Source organism: Hemibagrus wyckioides, linkage group LG22, assembly GCF_019097595.1.
Source record: "Hemibagrus wyckioides isolate EC202008001 linkage group LG22, SWU_Hwy_1.0, whole genome shotgun sequence".
Lineage (NCBI taxonomy): Eukaryota > Metazoa > Chordata > Actinopteri > Siluriformes > Bagridae > Hemibagrus > Hemibagrus wyckioides.
In genome coordinates, this window is record NC_080731.1 from 16,865,285 (window position 1) to 16,888,070 (window position 22,786).

Consider the following 22,786-nt stretch of genomic DNA (forward strand, 5'->3'; position numbering starts at 1 on the left):
CACTTTTGCTCGATTTTATGAAGGATGTTAATAATTCTGAAGGACACTGTATGTCCTAATTTTGCTGAGTGACTCATCCCTAAGGGTCTCAACGGTTTAATTTGAGCAGCCGATTACAATTTTAATTATAAGGCATCACCACTAATTTTCTTTTCACTACTTTGGCTCAACATTCTGCTTGGCCTAAAACACTGCTTTTAATGTAATTACACAACATAATGATTGGATTAATGATAAATATATATTACAGAGCAAAGGATATGTTTTGCTACTGTATGTGGCTTATTTTATGTGAGATTTGATGTGAATATATGCTGAGAGGGCCAAATTAATATGATGTTAAATGTTGTTAAATTGTTGGGTTTTCCCTCAGGCCAGGAGCAAACTTGCTTTTAGAAATAAAAGTGTATCGATTTCCAAACAGCTAAGCACAGCAAAAGAGATCACTGAAGTGAATAGAGATGGTTGAATAAACGCTAACTCCAGGGTCTATAGGACACGTTTGATTTCAACTTATATGATACATTACACTCTTAAAAGTGGCATTGTTGCCCATCAACATACCGTATCAGGGACTAACAGACATTTAATATCAGAGATTGATATGATTTGGTTGGGGGTTGATGATATGGAAACAGGTGAATTCTCAGCTGTACATTATATGTGTAGCTGTTTCCAACATTACCACTAAGAAAGCACTGGTACACATCCAAACTCTATAATCCTTTACTGTTACACTGGTGTCAGCACACTCCACTCCACTCCCTATCAATAAGGTAATGATACACATAGCAGTAAATCACTTCATATAGTCTTGCTCAAAGTAATAAGTAACAACTAATTTACTGTTCATTTTTTTTGCCACATTTTCTTTGTTTCCTTTTTTGAGAGACTTCTTGAGTACGAGCTAGGCGTTTTGTTGTGACAGATTTGACATTGAAAATGGAACCTTTGGAAATGACATTAGAATGGATAAAAGATGTAATTTTCTTCATCAGTCAGAAGTATATTTGCATAATAAATCAGATTTAAGTATTCAATTTATCATTAAGTTGTGTTACAATACAGTGGAGCTCAACTCACTTACGCACTTACGTGAATCTCCGTGTATAAGAATGTAAAGGAATAAAACTATTTTATTCCAAGATCTTTGCTCGGTCTAGTAGCAATGCCATAAATCTAAGTTGAACAAAACCTCGGCCCGTTTTTGACCCAAGGAATGCACTTTGCCATCCGGCTCATTTCAGCACCATGGACAGCTCCAGATTGTATTAATTAAAAAACAAATTGGATCCACTAGCAAGACCTGCTTTTTATTTCAGTAGTTAACACATTTGTTAGGTGTTTTCATGTTCTTTCCAATATACATGCCAAAACCTTGTTCACTGAAAGAACCAATTCTCTGGTTGTCGTGCCATCAGGGTTCCAGTCTTGCTAGCCTAAAACCTGCTTAAGGGCTCTGTGTGATGGTGGCATCTGTTGCTCCCTTGGCTTTAGTGGACTATTTCTGGATATCATTTCCTGCCGCCTCCTTTGAACGTCTCCTCAGTGGGTTGTGGCATATTGGCGTAATTCCCACTGTACCATATGGGGATAGCCTTCTGGGTACTCTCTCTCTCTCTCTCTCTCTCTCTCTCTCTCTCTCTCTCTCTCTCTCTCTCTCTCTCTCTCTCTCTGTCACACACATGGTTCTAATTTATAAATGCAAATGATCAGAGCATCCCTCTCAGCCTCCCTCTTTCTTCATCCTCATGTTCCATTAAAACATAGACAAAGAAAGAACGCGATATATAGATCGGAGTGATTAGGGATTATTTACCTCTCAATGTACTTATTCAGTTGTTGGCACAGAGCAATCGTTCCTTCACCTGCAGCACCAAGCAGGAATACACCCTGGATAGGATGCCAGTTCAACACAAGCCAACAAGCACACATACTTATACCTAGGGGCAATTTGCATGAACTAAATCACCTACTAGTATGATTTCACAAGGTGCGAGGAAACCAGAGAACCTTGAGGTCACAGTGGAGAGGATAATTCCTTTAGATTAGTTCTTGGGAGGAACCAATGTTCCAAAAAGCAGAACCTGTGGGATTACAGTACAAATCATTCTAATTAGAGTAAAGATATGACAAAAGGGTTGCTGCAATAGAGATCCTCTGTGTGACCGATCGATACTCTCTATGCAGTGTAGCAAAGAAAAATCACCTCTATCTCTCAGAGGACATCCTCAGTCATCCTACTTATTTGCTGGTTTATTGAAACTGAGTCTTGGCACAGCAGTATGTGTTTTGACAGACTGTGATTATAAACATTACCACATTAAAAACTGACTGTTCCTGTTATTCAGGGTGTCTTGATTGCAGACAGGGTTTCACCTGCCAGAGTACATACAGTACAGTACATACAGAATATAACATGTTGGCTAGAGTGAGTCTTTAATTTAGTGTGTGTTAAACGTGTAGAAAGGAAGGTGAAACATTACATTACGTTCCACAGTTTTGCACTTTTTCATTTTTTGTGGTTTATAGTAGCACATGATATTTTCTGTATTGCAAATGCAAGCAAAAGTGCTGCACTGTGCAACTCTGTGATTACTGTGGATATTAAAATAGATTTATCAGTGGTATGATTTTGTGTTTAGAAGAATCAGTTTTTAAGTTTTTGGAAAATCCATCAAGCAGGTTGCTACTAAGCATAATATAAGACTTGTGGCTTTATCCTGCAGTTATACTCCAGTGTTGTTGTTTATTGTGGTCATAATTCTCCTCCATTAGGCTCACGCTCGATATTTCTCATATTGCTCATTTGTCTGTCAGGGTAATGCTGTTTGCTAATTGACTGAACATGAGCTCTTCGAGCACTAGATCTGTTTTTAATGAATCCCACAATGTCTGTTTCTTGTTTTCATTCTCTGAACAACAGAACCCTTAAATCCAACAACATACAGTCGTATAAAAAAACCATATTATCTAAAATAATCTTCCATATTAATCAATAAAGGTGAAAATGTATGATGATTAGTAGAATTTTCTCCAGTTTCCTATGGAAAAGCCCGAATCAGACTAATCAGTACCACATATTCATGCCTTAAAATGAATATTAATGGAGTCCAACCCCTAACCCTAAACCATAACACTATATGCTTAACAGCTTAACTTCACCTTGCTTTTTAATAAAACACTCAGTTACAGTCTCCTTATTAGGATTAGGATTAGGTCTCCTTAGGATTTTATATTTTCTTGATGAGATTTTGGTCTAAACGTCTATATAAGACCTAAAGTATTAAGGACAAAATAAAGGTTTATGCTTGATGAGTTTCCAAGACTAATGTAAATAAAGAATTTTACACCCACATACAGACTGAAAATTGAAATGCTTCCCCAGTTGAAGATTTAGGATTTAAGAGAAGCAGTGAGGAGCTTCTGAGGAAGACATGATAGAGTAGATTCTATCTTTTGTACAGCACCTGGCATGTTTTCTTACAGTGACACTACTGACAATGAAAAAGTGAGTTGTAATGAAGTTCACTTGAAGGATTATGCTAACTTTTCTTGTCCTTCAGTTATGTGAAGGCTGACACTTTAAGGTTGCCAATTTATTACTGTAAGTGGCCTATTGAACGTCCACTCCAGGTAGATCGATAACAAGCTCAAAACAAGGTTTCATAAATAAATTGTTTTCCCAACGTTACAGCATGATAAATTACAATCCTTTTATACAAAGGGATTATCCACAATCCCTTTCACACAAACTTGAAATGAATTGCTAATGCGACGTTCTCTGGGTGCCTTTTGCTTGTCACACTGTGCTTTATGATCCTTACAGTCTCTTTTGCTTTGCCTTTCTGCAGTAAATGGATTATTAGCTCTAGCAGCACGCCAAGACAATTTTCCTATAAGACTTCTGCTCACAGTTGAAGAGGGTAATTTGGTATCAGATCACTTTGGTTGCTAGGCACTTCACTTCACTACACTGGTTTTTTTTTTTTTTTTTTTGCAACTAATTTCTCACTTCTCTCAAATTTTTTTCACACTTTCATTTTGGATAATGGAACACATTTTGAAAGTTCAAATCACACAGCTAAAATGGTGTGTGTTATCCTGCCCTCATGTTAGCAAACCTTAAATCTTTCATTCAAGTTCCTGTCATAGAAGGAAGCTCAGGAAATTTCCTAACATAACCTTTTCTGATTTTTTGGGATTCTGAATTCGAATGCTTGTACTTGGACTATACCCTGTGTGTATTTGTTACCTAACGTGGTTTAATTAATCAAAAAATGTTAAGATTAATTGTCATGGGAGAAGAGGAATATGATTCTGATGTTATAAATATTGTGACATAAAATATATTATGATGATATATAAAAAAAAACCCTAAAACTTTATAGTGGTAACATTAAATATCCAGAATGGGACTGGAGATCTGTCATGTCTTAGAACACATTTGTTTTCCATCAATTATTAAATCATGTGAATAAAATCATGTGATTTTACATATATTTTATGTGCTGTTTGTAGCCACTTCAGCCATTAATTACATAAATTATTACAAATTATTTAATATTTTATGAATACAGGAGACAGTAAAGCAAATACAAGAACAGGTTTTAACTCATTCTCTCTCTCTCTCTCTCTCTCTCTCTCTCTCTCTGAAGTGTAAAATTAGAAACTCCTGGACCTCATTTTCACACAGTCTCATTTTCTCCTGCTCTCCTAGTGTCGCAGCACCAGCTTAACACCTTGGAAAAAAAACCCCAAGTGTTGTGCTTTGTTAGATACCTGTAACCATCACTTTTTAAAATATTGCTATTTAATTGAATTGTTTAAAAAAAATTTTTTTGTTGTTTTGTCACTGGTGGTTTAATCCACATACCAAAGCTACAGAATAGCAAATCACCATTTAAAAAAAAAAAAAAAAAACTGAGACATTACTAAATGTAAATCACGTCACGCATTTACTCACAACCAGCCTCAACTAGCCAGGATGGAATGTAACCATGGAAACGCCGCTAAATGAAGATAAGGTAATGGTGTAATTAGACTAATTGTTTTAAAGAAAGAAAACAGTTTATACTGTAGGCTACACTGCACAGATCAAATTCAAAGAGACCAAGATAGCAGTGGATTAGTAGTATGTACAGATAGGGGAATGAAACTTAGCTTAACAGATTAAGACTGGAAAAACCTCTGCTGGTCAGTTGTTTACTGGGTCCAGTTTGGGTGCATCTGTGCCCACTGTAGGCTCGAATTTGCCTGATAGGAGCAGAATCTGATTTGATCTTCATCTTTTGTACCACAAGATTCAGCATGTTGCTCATTCTGAGATGCTTTTCTGTTCACCACGGGTGTAAAGAGTGGTTATTCCTGTCAGTTTAAACCGGTCTCATCTCATTAACAAGGCTTTCCCACCCACCTGCTCACAAGATGTTGATTAGCAATTTTGGAAAAATAGTCAAAACAAGCCATCATGCTACGATCAAACTCACTGATAACATATGATCAGTGTGAACATTAACTGAGGGTCTTGACCTGTTTTTATATATTTTACTGCTGCCACATGGTTTACTGATTGAACACCTGCAGGAATGATCAGCTGTACATGTGTTCCTATTAAAGGAGTGTAGGTCCTCGGAATGATGTTCTGATTTCAAGTCCTCATAAGTACATCAATACATGAATATGTGTTTATTTCTCCTGCAGGAAATTCCAGCTCAAAAGCCTTGCAGGTTTAAATGAAATCCACATGTGACTAAACAAGGTGGTCCTCCTAGGGGCTAAAAAGAAAGAAAGATTGAGATGAAAATTTTTCAGCCTTTTTTTTTTTTTTCCCACCAGTTGAGTAGTGTAATGACAGGGCTTTGAAGAGCACGAAGGCTATAAATAGAGCCGCTTTATGTAACTGATCCCATTTTAGGCACAATGACAGCACATGTGGGAGCCTCCGATTTCCCTCCCCCATCTCTCTCTCTTTTTCTCTCTCTCTCTTTTTTCCTTTCTTTCCTTTTACATTTATACCTGTCTGTCCAAGTCATCATCCTCCCCATCTCACCCTTTTTCCTACTTCTCCTTTTGACTTCCCGCTGTCTTTTTCCCTTCCTCTAAATCGCTCTCTTTCATTCCTGAACTCCCATTTTCCTGAATTATTCATGCACTTGGAGTGGGATCCCACTGCGGCATGCTGTTCAAACTACAGCCACAATATTACAGCGTGACAGTCAATGTATTAGAGTGAATGAGAGAGAGAGAGAGAGAGAAAGAGAGAGAGAGAGTGAGAGAATTCTGCCAAAGGTCTGATGGGTTCATTCTTTTTCTTTGGACCCAGCTGCTTTATGCACCACCTGTTAATCAACTCACAATCACAGCTAATTGTTCACAAAGTGAGAGAGAGGATGTGTTCATGCTGTCTTCACAGGGCAGACGAGAAGCTGCTTAGTGTAGGCTCTGGCTGAGTGTGTGTGTGTGTGTGTGTGTGTGTGTGTGCATACACGGTGCCTGACCCTGACAGCAGGATCCCGATGAAACTGTGTGAAAGGCCAGTCACCTGCAGAAAACTGGCCAACTGTCAATCTGTGTGTGCCAGGGCTCATTTTCTCTCTCTCATTTTCATTCTCTTTCTGTCAGTCTCAAGGTCTCTCGCCCTCACATTGACAACGCAACACTATTGCAAAAGACAAAGCCAAGAGCAGGCGTGCCAACAGAAGGGAGAGAGGAATTCACAAAGATATTAATCATTAGCTAAGCATGAGGACAAAATGATGAAAAAAATTATTATTATTTAAAAAAGACTCCAATGGTCATTCGTAAGACTTTGACAGGACCACAGAAATCTAGCAGATTAATGTCTTTTCTTTATTTTCTTTATCTCCCTGTAGCAGAGGTCAAACACTACGATGGGTCTAATAATTTATTTAATAAATAAAGGACCAATGTATTATTATTATTTTTTGGTATAGACTATGCACAAATAGCTGTCTATCTACATTATTTCTGGCTCTAAGGCAAATTGCAGGTTTATATTAATATGTACATTCTAATAGATTATTGTTTCTAAAATAATGACTCATTCACATGGACTTGTTTCGAGCGTGTATCATACTCTTTATTTATACTCTTGAAGATAATGTCATGTTACCAAGAAAAACCAAGTCCACACGCCTGATCTTTCCAGATGTTGCAGGTTTAACTCTGACTGTTACAAAGCCCTGACACTGGAGACTCCTTCCATCAGTGTTAAATAAACATCGTAAAAAAAACATAATCACAAGATTTTAATGACATTAATATGAACCTGTGTTTCGCTGGATAGAAATACTGGCAGAGCTGAATTCCATATAGAATCCAGCACTGTGATGTAGTATAATAAATCATAATTGCTGATAATTTTTTTATTACAGTTACAGTGCTTTTACTGATATGTGCTTTGATGTGCCGTGTGTGTGTGTGTGTGTGTGTGCAGGGATCGGACAGGGGGTACCTGTGGTGGCGCTGATTGTCGAGGGTGGCCCTAACGTGATCTCTATCGTGCTGGAGTACCTGAGAGACACGCCGCCTGTCCCTGTGGTGGTATGTGATGGCAGCGGCCGAGCATCTGACATCCTGGCATTTGGCCACAAGTACTCAGAGGAGGGAGGGTACGTAAACAAGGAAACGTTCTTGAGCAAGCTTTTTCCACAGCAAACCGTCTGTCTGACAGAAAATAACAGCTTTTACACAGTATGTGGTTCTTGACGATTAGACACTTTCGGTGCTTGACAACAAGGGAAGAGACAATAAAATCTCCTTTACTGTCTTTACTTACAGCTGCACTGAAGAGCTTTTCGCAACTGAAAGGATACCCCAGCCCTCTCCACTGCAGCCTTAATCGATCCAAGCCAACTAATGCAGCACTTCATAAACCAGCTAGCGTTATGAAGAATGATCCTAGTAGCTTAAAGGCATGATTGCACACTTATCCACTCTTTATAACCACTAGGTAAACAGGGGAACTGTAAAAATTGTTCCTGAAGAAATTCACAAAGCGAATGCAAACCGCAGATGGTAAAGCAGCTTGTGTTATAGCTGGTGTACGTTCTCTAGGATTCTGTCAGAGGCAAGACGTGATGTGCTTAGAAGCCAAGGCTGAGATCAAGTTGGCTTTCTGGACAGCAGATTAGTGGCCCGAGAACCCACCTGGGACCAGTGAATGGGACTGAGATGGATGTGGTGGAGAGATGAGATTAACGATATAGAGGTTTCTGTGATGGACGTGACTTAGTGCTCAGGGAGAGGTGTGGGTAGGGAATGCAGACAGGCAATGCAGGAGGAAAAGTGATAATGATTTACAGCAGAAATGATTTAGCGATAGAGGAAATGTAAAGTGGACAAGGTGAGCAGAAAAAAGGCGGAGTTTTAATTTATGCAATTATGCAAACGTGTAATAAATGAGTAACTGGCATTTCCCCCCCCGTTGTAAATGAAAATTAGGTGATTATCTTTAAAGCATACATGCTTAACACATCATTTTAATCTTGGTGCAGTTAGCTAGTTATAAAAAAAAATTATCTAGTTAAAAATAAGCAATCGAAAGGAATAATTAATTTGCTGAAAATGATTAATGTTATCTGTAATGAGTTGGGTCTGTGGCTTTGTAGTCTGAATATCAGATTCCACATCCCACTGGTGCCTCTGCGTTCATTTAATATTGAATATTAATTTAATACATTTAATTAAACTTTAAAAGAATTGTTTTGTGCTTAGCAGATACTCCAGTTGTGTTACTCTCAAATTACTCAAGGAGATGCAATGCATTGTTTTGTTTTTTCTAATCTACTCACACCGTGCTTTACACCACACTTTTTCCGTATATCAAAACATGTCAAGCCTGTCATTCCTGACACTGGTAGAGCATGATGCAATGCAGTGTTCACACGAGCCCTTCACACTCTAAGAATAAACAGCAGAGGACAGTCCCACTCCCAACCAGCAGAGGTCAGAGTCTCCTAAATTCTAACCAGCTACTCACTTCCTGTGTAATCTTTCACTTTCTCATTGTAAAAACTTGCAATTCATTTCCTATTAAAAACTGGATTGTGATTGAATAAAACTGTACTGTACTGTTACATCCAATTTGTGGTCAAAATGGACAAGAGGTCTCATTATTTTTTTTATCAGAAGACGTCTGCTTTACGGTGTGATGGATGCTAGCTTGTTGCTTCCGTTGAAACCTGGGTTGTTATGGCAACAGATCAAAATAGAAGCTCTAGCGGAAAAAGCAGTATGGAGCAAAAAAAAAATCGCGGCTGGTGTGAATTCAGTTGGGTAAACTTATAATGTGCTTTCCTGTTATAATATTTTTTTTTAACACCATGCAGGCTGATAAACGAGTCTCTGCGGGACCAGCTGCTCGTCACCATCCAGAAGACGTTCACGTACAGCCGCACACAGGCTCAGCACCTCTTCATCATCCTCATGGAGTGTATGAAGAAGAAAGAGCTGGTGAGTGCAGAGCCACCACACAACTAACCACAAAATATACAAATAAACTAATATCCAGACTCTGATTATAGTTAGATAACCCAAAATGTGCCGTATTATTTTTCCAGCACAAACATTTGCTGTTTTTTTTTTTTTTTTGTCAGTACAAATCATAAACTATGTGGCAGACTATATACTTAATGTTAATGCTAACGTTGTGGAATCCAACACTGCTGTGGTATAATCATCACACGTCAATCCCTCATAATCTCAGCGATGATGATTGTAAATCAGTGTGTTTGTGTGTGGTGTTTGATTCAATCATTAAATCGTTCATTTTAATTGATTTTCCTTGTGTGATTTTCTTTTCTCGCGTCTGTTATTTGTTTGGAATCCGCCCGTTCTGAGCTGCATGTGAATTTGATATGCTGTAAATAAGGATTCTGAACAAACGTGGACGGTTCAGATTGATGAAACATATTGGAATTCAAAACAGAGATAAAAATCAAAATGCATGAAGCATGCTTTGTGCTGTGTCAAAAATGAGTCCCATTTTATTTTCCAGTCAGCTATCAAACACTGAGGAATGAACACATTTATCCATTTGAATTAAGCTTCTGTAGTAAAGTCTATAAAGTATTAAACACAATTTAGCTCGAATTTCGGCCTTATAGCTCTTAAGTATATACTACTTTTTTTTTCATTTGCTCAGCTGACAGTGGAGTTATTTCGACTAGACTGAGAAAATACATGAAATGTGGTTAACTACCATCCATCCGAGAAGCATAAACATTCTAATAATGTACTTATTTTCTCAGAAACAGAATGCGAGAATTACATTAAGAATTTCTTCTTTCAGAACCATGTTGATGATGCAACCTCCTGCTGACTTATTTGGAATATGCGAAATATTACAGTGGTATGAATGTGTTGAATGAATGTTTTGTCTTTTTTTTTTTCATAGCCTATATCTCACACACACACACACACACACACACATACTGATTGCTGTATTTTAGACACAAATGGCATCCCAATTGTAGAATCATCCCCCAAGATCTGTGTGTATCTGTGTGTGTGTGTGTGTGTGTGTTTAATGGCAATTTGATGCTCTGTTGGTTAATAGTATTTTGTGAATATATACAGATACATGCATAGAGTATATGCGTGTGTGTATGTTTTCCTGAACATGTAAAATTTATGAGTGTATTTTAAAAACACATTCCATGTTTAGTGCTTAATCTGTTAATTTGGTACATAAAGGAAAATGAGGTGTAACTCACCTGTAGTGTCTTCCCGTAAAGACCTTCAGACACACTGTTCTCAATTTTATCCTGCACACACCACTGAATATGAGCTTCTTTATGCAGCAGTGTTGTTTTACAGCCTTGAAACACACACACACACACACACACACACATACACACACACATATACACACACGACATGGAGGGAAACAGATGGGAAGGCAGTCAAGTTAATTGCACTCAGGTTAAACACTTGAAACAAGCGCTCACACTTATTTTGCGATTAGAGCCACTCGAAGAGAAACACTGTGACATGCCTCTTGATTATGTTGCAAAATAGAACTCCTATGGTTATATACGATTGATGTAATAGTTACAGATTTTTTATCATCATTAATATTATTTAATTTCAGAAATGTATACTTTTACCACAGAAAGGTCTGCTCAGTGTTGGCTCATGGGATATATTTATCAAACAACTAACCGATATTAATCTTCTTTTAGTCTTTATTCACAATCACATACATTACTAATGAATTAATAGTAATTAATAATATTTTTAAAAAATCTTGTTTGGTTGTTGTGATGTGGTTGGAGTGGATGTTTTATTCCCAACTTGGCAACCCGGTTAATGTTATTAGTGCTTATGATGATTACAGTTCAAAAACGTACAGTAGCTCAAACTGAGCTGAGCTGCTGGATGGCATTTAGTCAGCCCTCAACAGGTTTATTCCAAAAATAGTCAACAGATCGAATCCTATACCACAATTCAGGTGTGAATGCTTTTCATCTTCTTGTTGTTTGAGGCTGTGACATAATTTACAGGTTAAGGTATGTTTTCAAAGCATGATTACATCATCATTCACTTTTTTGAATGCAAAATTTAATGCATCTTCAACTATGTGGTTGCCAGATGTTTTTGGAGTAAAAGTGTCCACCAGACCACCACCTTTAAGCAAAGGCATGTAGTTAACTGTACAGAAAACATTCCCACAGTTTGAAGTATAAGCTGTTTTACCTGTTCCACTTGATGTATTTGGTCTTTGAGATAAGAAATAGCTCGGATTTAGATGTTCTCTCCTCTTTAAGTCAAAAGAGAGATCTACAGCTAGGCTTTATCTGATTAGAATTTATAGCAAGAGTATATTTATTTCAGAGCTTTGGCTTCTTCAAACTAACCTGCAGGTGGACCTTAAATGAAATTAGAATGGATCACGGAGCTAAACACTCCACAAATCCAGTTAGAAATAATACAGATCGAGGGAGGATTTGATTAGCATCGAAGGGCGTAAAGAGTGTGATAAGAAGCTTAATGTCTTGTGTATGTTGTGAATATATTAGTACGGTCATGGGTTTGATAGAAAGGGTGATTCGAGAAGTACATTTTTTTGCAATATCTTCCATTCTTTTTGGATTAAGGTCTTCATTCACTGACATTTTAATTCCAGCCATGAAATTTACATCAAAACATGCTGTTATGATGTTATGGCGCATCAAACAACAAAGCAGGAGTAAAGACCAACTATGGGATTTTAGGGATATCCTCAGTGCTTATGGCACTATTGTAAAGTCACTGTATGCTATACTTTATTTTACTAGTTCTACACTTTTTACAGCATAACATAACATAACAGCGTGACCAGTAGACTGATGGTTTGACTCACCGGGACGAGCTCTTACGTTCACTTCAAGCTGTGATTTGCTGAATTCTGACTGGTCACATTCAAAATTCTAAAATGCTTACCATGTTTTTGCAAGGTGAATCATTTTGAAGTGTCGATTCGACTCTTTTTCCCCACACTTTTGTTGACTCTCCCATGGTGTTGACTCTTGCCTGGAATCAGAGTATTTTGACTCCTAGCACCAGTGATGTGAAGAGAAAGCAAGAGTGCAATTTTGATGATATGAAACATAACATAATTTAAAAAATTGTAAATAAATAAATAAACACTAAGCTTAAGATACTAACTATAAAGTATAGCTTCAAGAACAACATTATCAATAATCAATATTCTGTACTTTTCAAGATGAACATGAAACAATTTGGTTAGAAAAGAAAAACTGACTGATCCAAATAACTTTATGTCATGAAGTGGCATGGTGCAGGATGCTTCGCATTTTAGACCAAATAATAGTAAAGAAAATTTGATGCTCTTATTATTGAATCCATTTTATCCATTTTTGATGATGCAGCCCTAAAGGAAGAACACTGAACAAAACATGGTACAGATGAATAATGACGTCTAATGAGACATAGATTTGCAAATAACTACCATGACTACATGTGCAGAGACACTGATCACCAATGTAGCTGGTATGTAACTAACTTTATTGGCTTAATTAACTTTAAATAAACTTAATTAACTTCATTAACTCCACCCAACCTAGGGGTGTGGCTCCCTCAGTAGCAGTCTCATCAGATATCACATCTCCCCTTTCCCAAACAGTGGACTTGAAAACCCCAATTATTTTAACTATTTTGTCCTACAAAAAAACTTTATTGGCAACTCATGCGTCTCACTCAGTAGCAGTCTCATCAGATATCACAACAATAACAAGAGGAAAAAGGAAAGAAAAGAAATGCAATCCTAAGAGGAAATTATAACTAGGTTTGTGTTATATTGTGAATGATTAATTGGTTAGCCGATTGGTTAACTAACTCCATGGATTTATCTGGGCTATCCAGATTACATAATAGATTTATTATTATCAACTTCACTAACATAAACCCCAAGTTTGTTCTCAATGATTAAATGTTTGAAAACTTACAAATCTATATCAACTCAGCTCAGAAACTAGTGAGAGGCAAAAACAATTAACTATTAACTCTGTGTAAATGCAACGCTCAGCTCCCAGAAGACCCCTCCGACTTTAATCCAGTGCTCAGCTTTAATGTACACTGCAGATTTCAGACTTCTGTCTGTGTACCTTTTGCGTTTTCACATTAGAGTGTAATGCAGAGTGTGTAGCAGGCTCTCCAGAGCTTCAGGACACTTGTATTAATGCGGTGCTGAGGGGTTTGCTGGTGATGTATTAATTACTGCATTCATTAATTTGAACAAGTCACAATACTGTTAACAAAATTGTGAAAGAATAAACACTGAATAATGTTTATTTAATCCACGATTAATATTAGTCCGTATAAAACGTACTTTTGAGCCCCACTTCTGAATTTTCCCTTAAATCCCCCCAAAACAATCAAACGTTTCTTTGTTAAAGTTGCTTACGTTGTATTAATGCTAATACTCATGGTACTCAAAATAGCTAGTTCAAATAAAATTGAAATATATCCATCAGTCTATCCCAACTGCTTCATTTCTTCAGTTCAGATTGCTTCTAAAAACACAGTGGATTGGTCACGGTGAGTGTGTGTGAGATCTGCACAATCTTAACCTAAAGTAGTGATAATTATTCCACCTTTTTAAGTAATATATGCTCTCACCAGCGATTGAGAAAATTGCTGACTTGTGGAATCTAAACAGTTCTTAATAATGACATCCAGCCTCCTTTATGTATATCACAATCGGTTCAGGTTCTCCACACACACTGCTCTGACGTTCCTGTTATTTGTGGTTGTAAATGTGGTAAATATTCATGTTTTCTGTAGATGAAAGACGCAAACAAAGCGAATTACAACCAACTCTGTTTTTATTTCATTCTCAAGCCTCAAGTCTCTCAGTGGAACGCCACAACAAGAAAGCAGTGATTCGATTCATTAAACTGTCAGGAAAGGAGGAGAGTCCTCTCTCTCTCTCTTTCTCTCTCTCTCTCTCTCTCTCTCTCTCTCTCTCTTTCTCTCTCTCTACAGAGATGCCAGTCCATTAGAAAATAATGGAAGCGATTTTATTCTACGCATTTATTACTGCCAACATTTAAGTGCATGTCTTCTCATCCAAAGCATTTGTAATTTTTTTTGATTAGTACTGTTAGGATTTTACTCAATGTTTTTATTTATTTATTTATTTTTTTTCAAAATCAGGATGTTTTTATGGCCTGGATGATGAGTCAACTCTTGTAATTCTATAACTATTGATTGCTACATTTTAAAATTTGGGTTACAAGCACTTCAGAGCCCATGATCTGAGACAAATCAGCATCTGACCACAATGCCTTTCATCATTACTGTTTAAAGGTTCGTTCCAGATGAGGGTCAGTGGGCTAGTGTAGTGACCCTGATATGCTGCTTTCTATTTTTCATACAGCTACATATTGCTAACTATAAAGTGCTCATACTGATTATATCTGGATAAGCCCAAAACCTCAGGAAGAAATGAATTGATTGATGAAACTGAACATGAAATAAATCAAGTGAAGAAGTAAAGAGATGTGGAGATATGCTTGCATGCATATACTGTGTGTGTCTGTGTGTACATGTGTGTTTAATTGTGTGTGTGTGTGTGTGTGATGGCAGGAGAAGAGGGGAATTTATCTGCTACCAAATGAAGATGAATTGTCCTCTGAAACAGTTTTGGTCTAATAAATGGCGAATGCATTAAGCAGTAACAGAAATCTACACAGCACCATACTATGTACAACAACAACAACAAAAACATATCTCACTGGATTAAGACTGCACCATGTGCCGCACTGCACCATGCACCGCACTGCACCATCTACTGCACTGCAGCCTCTCTACACTGACTGCACATCTGTAGCAGGCTCTGAAAATCCAACAGGGTCTGAACAATCACTTCACTTTTGCCTGTGTATCTTTTCTTATCTGTTTCCCAAACGCAATCAGAAATCCCTCTCTCTTTCTTTTTATGTGTACATCATCGTTCCTTCCTTTCTATCTTACCTTATCTTATTCATTCATCTATCCGTTCATCTACTCCCTTCCTTTTACTGTACATTCAGTAGTAAATTTATGGTTTTATTTAGAGACTTACTTGTTGTCTTTTAATATCCATTCTTCCATCCACTTACCTATCCATTCCCTTAACTCTCTCTCTCTCTCTCTCTCTCTCTCTCTCTCTGCTTATAAGGTATCTGTTCAGAGCCAGCATTAATGCTATTGTGCTCAGCAATTACTTTCAGGCAATATATATTTTTTATATTGTGTGTGTATGTGTGTGTGTGTGTGATGTGACATTTAGGATTAAGTTAATGTTGGAAAGGCTAAAAGAAAATGACTGATATCATGTGTGCGCACACACACACACACACAAGCAGGTTGGCTGCACGCTGCAGTGACTGAGATCTAATCAGAGATATACCGAGATATTGTAAAGGTCACAGCTACAGTTGCTTGTGAAACAGACGCATTGCAGATTATCAGTAATGATCATGAGTCCTTGTTCATACTGGGTTGAACTTCAGCCAATATGTGTAGGACATAATAATATAATCTGCACATTATCTATAATGTCACATTGATAATAAACAAAACACACATTCATATTCTTTCCCCTCTCTCTCAAACACACACACACACACACCTATTCTTCTCTTTTTTTTTTTCCCAAACACCCATACCCCTCCTCAATATGCCTTCATTTCATGCTGTGTTTAGAGAATGAAAGTGCCTCGGGTCATGGCCACGCCTCGTCAAATCGGCCTTCCACGCTTGTCCTCATTAGTTTTAACCAGGAATGGGACCTGGATTAGTTGTATCAATGCCATCAGATCTGTTGCATGCTAAGCATTCTGGGATACTGACCCTACAAGGTGCCTTTCAACTGCACACAGGCGGCTATGCGTTATTATACTTTATTCATAAAGTCTGAGCCGTGATAATTTCAGCATGAAGTACATGAAAATGTTTTTAAATCATATTTATATTACAGAAATGGTGTTCAGATCATCTATCTCTCTCTCTCTCTCTGTTAGATCACAGTGTTTCGAATGGGTTCAGAGGGACACCAGGACATTGACTTGGCAATCCTCACTGCTTTACTGAAAGGTAATATGTGTGTGTCCATCTTAATTAATCCCTGAGCCCATGCTTTGTTAATATTTTTGTTATTATTGCAGTGCTGACAGAAGTAGTTCACCTAGCATCTTTATATAACAACAAGTCCCATGTAATGATCAGACTTACTTAGTGCCTTGCTCAAGTGTTTTGTTGCATTACAACCCGGAATTAAAATGAAATAAATACTTTGTTTAAAAAAAGAATTAAAAGATGAAGCATTTGCTATAAAACCCCTAAATAAGATCTGGTTCAATTAAATTGCTAAATTTAATTTAAAGTCATGTAATAAGTTGATGAAGCTCCAACTGTGTGGACTTAAAGTGTGACATGATCAGTCACATTGTGTCAGTATAAATACACCTGTTCTGAACGGCACCAATGTCAACAAAGCAACATGACTATGCAAGCAAGCATCTGTCCATACACTCCACTGGGTGGGGTTTTATGAAAGATTAGCCAGAAAAATGCTGTTGCTTTAAGAAACACATTTGGAGTTCACCAAACAGCATGTGTCTCCACAAACACACAGAACAAGGTTCTCTGGACAAAATAGAACTTTTTGACTATTATGTCAAATGCAATGTGGGGCACAAACCCAATACTATCACCCCAGGAACAACATTCCCATAGCGACGCATTATGATGGCTGCATCATAATGTGGGAATGTTTTTCATCAACAGAGACTGGAGGATTCTAGTCGCGATTGAAGAAAAGATGGATGACACTAAATATAGGGCAATTCTTGAGGAAAACTTGTTTGAGCCCGAGACGGAGGTTCACCTTCAAGCAGGACAATGAATCCTACACTGGACACACATTTGAAATGGCCCAGTCAAAGCCCAGACCCTAATACAGTTGAGAATCTGTGGCATAAACAAGCTGGAGCAGTTTGTCAAGATGCGCTAAGCTAATAGAGAGACATACCAGCTGTAACTGTAGCAAAAGTTGGATCTTACATTTTAGGGTTTGTAGGCTGCAGTGTGTTCTCTGTGGATGATCTGACAGTTATACTTTACAGTTTACAGCAAATGTCCGTTTTACTAACCACGACATAAACTCAACCCTGTTATTCTGTCCTATATAATGTTTGGAAATCAAATTGATTTTCATGATGAAGTCAATTAATAAATTGGATATAGTTGCCTGAGACAAATTAACAAATTTATTCTTATTAGTTAAATGCATTTCTTCTTAGATTTTAAGAATACTTAAAAAATATTTCTAAAAAAAAAAAAGAAAGATCAATTTCAAGGGGTTGAAAGGGATAAATAGTACCCAACCTGGACTCACTCAATGAACTGATTATGCATTGATTTTCTTTCTTACTTTTTGGTGCACTGCCCACTTTTAATGATCCTATTACAGGTCTATATCAGATCTTCCGAATTGCAAGTTATTCCTTCATATCAAATATAGCGCTCGTTTTTCTGCCAAAATAAATTCATCAACGTCTCTTGGCTGCTTCTCATTCCTTGCTTGTTTAACAAGCTACTTATTACTACCCATTCAAAACCTGTGTAAGTTGCTAATGTAAGCATAATTTACAAAATCATTCAAAAGCCACCAGTGCTCCAGAAGGTTAATAATATTCTAATCAAGCCTTTGGGAATGAATATTAATTAAATACCTTTCAGCCCTGCTTCATTGTTTCATTGTTATTTGGGCAACGCTGAAAAAAAAAAAACCTGTAACAGACTATGGCAGAACTTCTGCAGTGGATCAGGGGGTTGGCTGTGTGTGTGAGAGAGAGAGAAGAAAAGTGAGTTAGAGAATGACAAAGGGTAAATCGCTTTTTAAACGTGTGGTATGAATAATGCAGAAGCCTTCCTGCTTATCTAAAAGATTTTTAAGCAAAGCCTCTCTAACAAAAGATTTACACTCGTCTGCTCAGGATCGATAGCACAGCTTCGAGATGAAGTGACTGCACCTCGTACTGCATTGTTGTATTCAATAAACTGCTTTCAAATAGTCTGTCTTGTCGTTGGGGCCAAGAGACACCAAAGTAGTGTTAGATTTTCCTAAAAGTCTACGTATTAAAATTTAAATCCACCATTCCACCACAGTTGTACCGTTATAAACTATTCAACAGGCCATCATTTTCTACAACATTTTGAATCTCTGAAACAACTTTCACAAAATGCTCTAGTGCCACAGCTCAAGTAACACTGCTACCATTAATGGATCATGTCTGGACCACTGAGACTTATAAAGACCATCAGATCCGATGAGAAACAGCTTGGTATCTCTACAAATCTTTGAATTTCTAATTACAAATAATTTTATTCAAATAAAGCTTATTTTTGAATACTGGTTGCTATAAACGTGCTAGCTGTACTAAGCCATCAACCAAGACATGAATTCATTTCATTTGTTTCATTTCATTTCTGGCATTCACATCAGATTAAATACTGTTAACGAATGTTTTAATGCTTATTAAAGATTCTTTTTGGATGTTTTGTGGAACTAAGCACAACAGCTCTTCCATTCAATAACTAAACAGCACTGTTGACTACAACCAACAAAGATCAACCTACGCAACACATACAAAGCAACCTGTGTAGGACTAAGATTTTTCAAATAGCTAAAAGGCAGCATTGTTTCATTTGTTGAATAAATTATTCATCACTGTATAGCCTGTGAAGCGAAACCATCACAGCATGGATGCATCATAACATCAGCAATTGGAGAGATCATTACGTTTAAAAAGTAAACAACACTCTCAGCTACCAAGTTCATCTCCTCGGAGCATCCTGGAAATAAATGAATTCTATGCATCTTTTATTACTGTTCTGGACCATTTCACATTGCATTTCATCTCTCAACTTTTTTTTAATCAGCACTTTGTTTCAGTTTTAGTGTATTTTTCAATGAGCAAATTCTGTTTTTGCTTCTTCTTCTTACAGGTGCCAATGCTTCAGCTCCTGACCAGCTGAGCCTGGCATTGGCCTGGAACCGTGTGGACATTGCCCGTAGCCAGATATTCATCTATGGACAGCAGTGGCCTGTAAGGAAACATTTAACACAATGTTTTCTGGATTGCACTGAAACATTTTGAAAAATGTGTATATAATTACTGTTATTATTATATTTATATACATATACATATCTTCATATGATTCATGTTTGCACAGGTAAACGGTCCAAAACCTTGGGCAAACTCAAAAGCTGTAATCAGGCACAGGTCAGGTGATCAGCAAATTCACAAGGAATAGGCAGAATAAAAAAACCTAAGTCTTGAACCAGAGAGATCCAACAATAACAAAAGCCTTGAATTGACAGAATACTAGGGACACATATTCCTCCCAGTGAGGCTGAAACTGAAGGGGGTTTATAAAGGTACATGGTGTGAGTTAGACAATAGGCAACAGATGAGGTGCAATCAAAAGTCCGGTAATGGAGAATGCAGTATTATATGTGTGCTGTGGGAAGTGGAGTCCAGTGCGCGCATGTTTGTAGGCTGCACTATGTTCAAATAACTATCTGACTTGGTTTCTCAATAACATAAGTCATCTTCATGAGAGAAAAAAAGTGCTATAAGATCGATCAGGCACATACACCCAGGCAGTGTGTGAGGCAACATGTGTGTTGTGTTCCAGGTGGGTTCTCTTGAGCAGGCCATGCTGGATGCCCTGGTTCTGGACCGTGTAGACTTTGTGAAGCTGCTGATTGAGAATGGTGTGAGCATGCACCGGTTCCTCACACTCTCCCGGCTAGAAGAACTCTATAACACGGTAATATACTCCTGTCCATCAGCTGGGTGATCCCCAAATCAGACAAACATGGGATAAACAGAGCTGACATGTCAACTGACACTTATCATTGCCTTTTTTGTGGAATAATCTAATGTTATGTGTTTTTTTTTGTTTAATGCAACAGAGGCATGGACCATCCAACACATTGTATCATCTTGTCAGAGATGTAAAAAAGGTAAGACTTCAGTGCATGCTTGCGTGTGTGTGTGTTAAAAGGAGAAATTGTAGGAATTCCTGTGTGTGTGTGTCTGTGTGTGTGTGTGTGTGTGTGTACAGGTGGTAGAATATCACATGGCACAGATTAGATTTTTATGTCTTGATCGCAGTAGCTTGCTTGCCAAGTTTACTTCCAAGCAGTGTTGCCTTAGTAGACACCTTGTCTGTCAAAGTCAGCTATATCTAACTTTCAGTTGCGTGTTTTTTAGCTATGGGAGTTGGGTCAGTTTCTTATTTTGGCTTTTGACTGAACCGAGCTGGAGAATGTTTTTTTTTTTTTTTCTGGTCCAAGAGTATTTTGCTGACACCTTTGACCTATTGTATGGTTATTTGTCTTTTGTTGTTAATCTATTTGTTGTAAGACATGAAAAGTCAGTCCAAGACCTAGTCCACACCAACATGAGTAAATATGCAAACATTTTTTCTCATTTTACTGAAAACACATTCCAATTCCATGTTTCCATGCTTTGTGTAATATACATCACTGCAGTGGCCTTGTGTGTCTGTATTCGTATCTGTTTACCATTCTAAGTATTTGTGTCTTTATTCAGATTTAAACTCGAAGCTTTTTCCATCTCTAATTAAATATAAACCCTACTACTATGCCCCCAAACGCTGAACTGGCATCACTGGAAGCCAGGTGTCTGAATTCTGGCTTTGAAAGTTTCTCAACCTCAGCTCACCATTCCAGTTCATAAATGCTCTCATCTGGAGACATGTGCTGTTTTATTATTCCTTTTCACACAATTATTTTTGTTAGTAACTGGCCTGAAATATTTTTCAACAAATTAGGTTCGTTCTATTTCCTAAAACAGTACACTAATTTAAAGCAGACATTTACTAAGGAGGATTGAATGAACTTTGTAAATGCAGTTTTCTGCCTTTGTTTCACCTGCAGGCTTCATATCTAAATGAAAAGCATGTTCGTTGTGTCCTGCAACATCTCCAGTCTTATCTTTGAAAGCTTTCTTTTGATTTGTATCCATTTAGAATCCATGGTCTGTTTCTTTCCATGACATCCCTAATATACAAGCAAATTACTTAAAGATCAAGGGGACAGACATCCAAAGCGCATACCCAGCATGCCATTTTCTGCTGATTATACATTTCATTGTGGAGGGGAACATTTTGGGAATCATACGGCAAACACAAGCATGTGAGTGCCCCAAGTTTTTTCATGTTAGTGTGGGCTAGGACTAGGGCTGACATTGTGGCATTAAAATCTGAGATTGATAGAGGGAAAAGACTCTGAGAGTAACACTGAGATAGGAGATGATGATGGCATTGGGGCCAGAAGCAGAACCTTGAGCAGTAAGAGCTTTTGAGAAAGCAGAACTGAAGTTTGAGTATGAGCATGTTGATACATTCAGGCTTGAATTGCTGTCCCATCTGGTAGCTTGGCCAGGCTTCCAAAGAAAACAAAGTAGAAATCCCAACCTCTTCCTGGTAAAATCGCGTTGAAGGTTCAAGGCTCCTTGGCATACATATATCTCCCCATTAAGGTTCTTGTAAGCCAACAGTAAAGTATAATTGTCATATCCTGACAGCAGATCATGGTTTCCAAAGGGCAATGGTGTTCAGATGAGCTGGTGTAATAAAATAGACACAATTTCAGGTGGCAAAGCCATCACACCTTAAACTGGCCTAGAAACAATGGCCTTATACCACTGCAGCAGAGGTGGTGCTTATCCCCCTAGCAAGTTTCCTAGCACATTCTCCCCCTTTTCTGAGTATGTATAGGCCAAAATGGTAGTTGTAGTTAATGATTTCAGTGAAATTTGCCACTCACCATATTTCCTAAGGAGCCATGAGATCATTAATATAATTTGTTTGGTTGGACAAAAGTTTTTCTAACTGGATACTCACAACAAAGTGAGTGCTGAGACAGATACTGTAGAAAAAATAAAAAAATGAAAAAAGAAATACCAGAACAGGGCAACAGAAATGCAAGTTGATGAGGAATAATGTTCTAGCCTCCTTAGCCAGTAACTCTAGTAGTAGTCAAGTTACTAGGATGTAAGAGTCTCTTTAGTAAGAAATTTTGGATATGTTTAAATACACTGACAAATGAGACATAATGAGACTAATTAAAAGAAACAGCTGCAAACAATGACCAGAAGGTGTGTTTGGGGCACAGCTGGAGAAAGTAGTGGAAACTGTTGAAATTTATAAGTAAACAGAAAGCCTGGAGTGACATTTT

General features: G+C 37.6%; 1 protein-coding gene across 14 annotated transcripts in view; it reads left to right on the plus strand.

Annotated features, from left to right (window-relative positions):
• Positions 1-22,786, plus strand: part of trpm3 (transient receptor potential cation channel, subfamily M, member 3) — a 149,936-nt gene that overhangs the window by 101,057 nt on the left and 26,093 nt on the right. For all 14 annotated transcript variants that reach the window (XM_058375620.1, XM_058375617.1, XM_058375628.1 and 11 more), the window contains exons 7-12: positions 7,460-7,634; positions 9,354-9,477; positions 16,533-16,605; positions 19,522-19,622; positions 20,215-20,349; positions 20,495-20,545. In XM_058375620.1, coding sequence (XP_058231603.1) covers positions 7,460-7,634; positions 9,354-9,477; positions 16,533-16,605; positions 19,522-19,622; positions 20,215-20,349; positions 20,495-20,545 — 659 coding nt within the window. The remainder of the gene's footprint in view (positions 1-7,459; positions 7,635-9,353; positions 9,478-16,532; positions 16,606-19,521; positions 19,623-20,214; positions 20,350-20,494; positions 20,546-22,786) is intronic.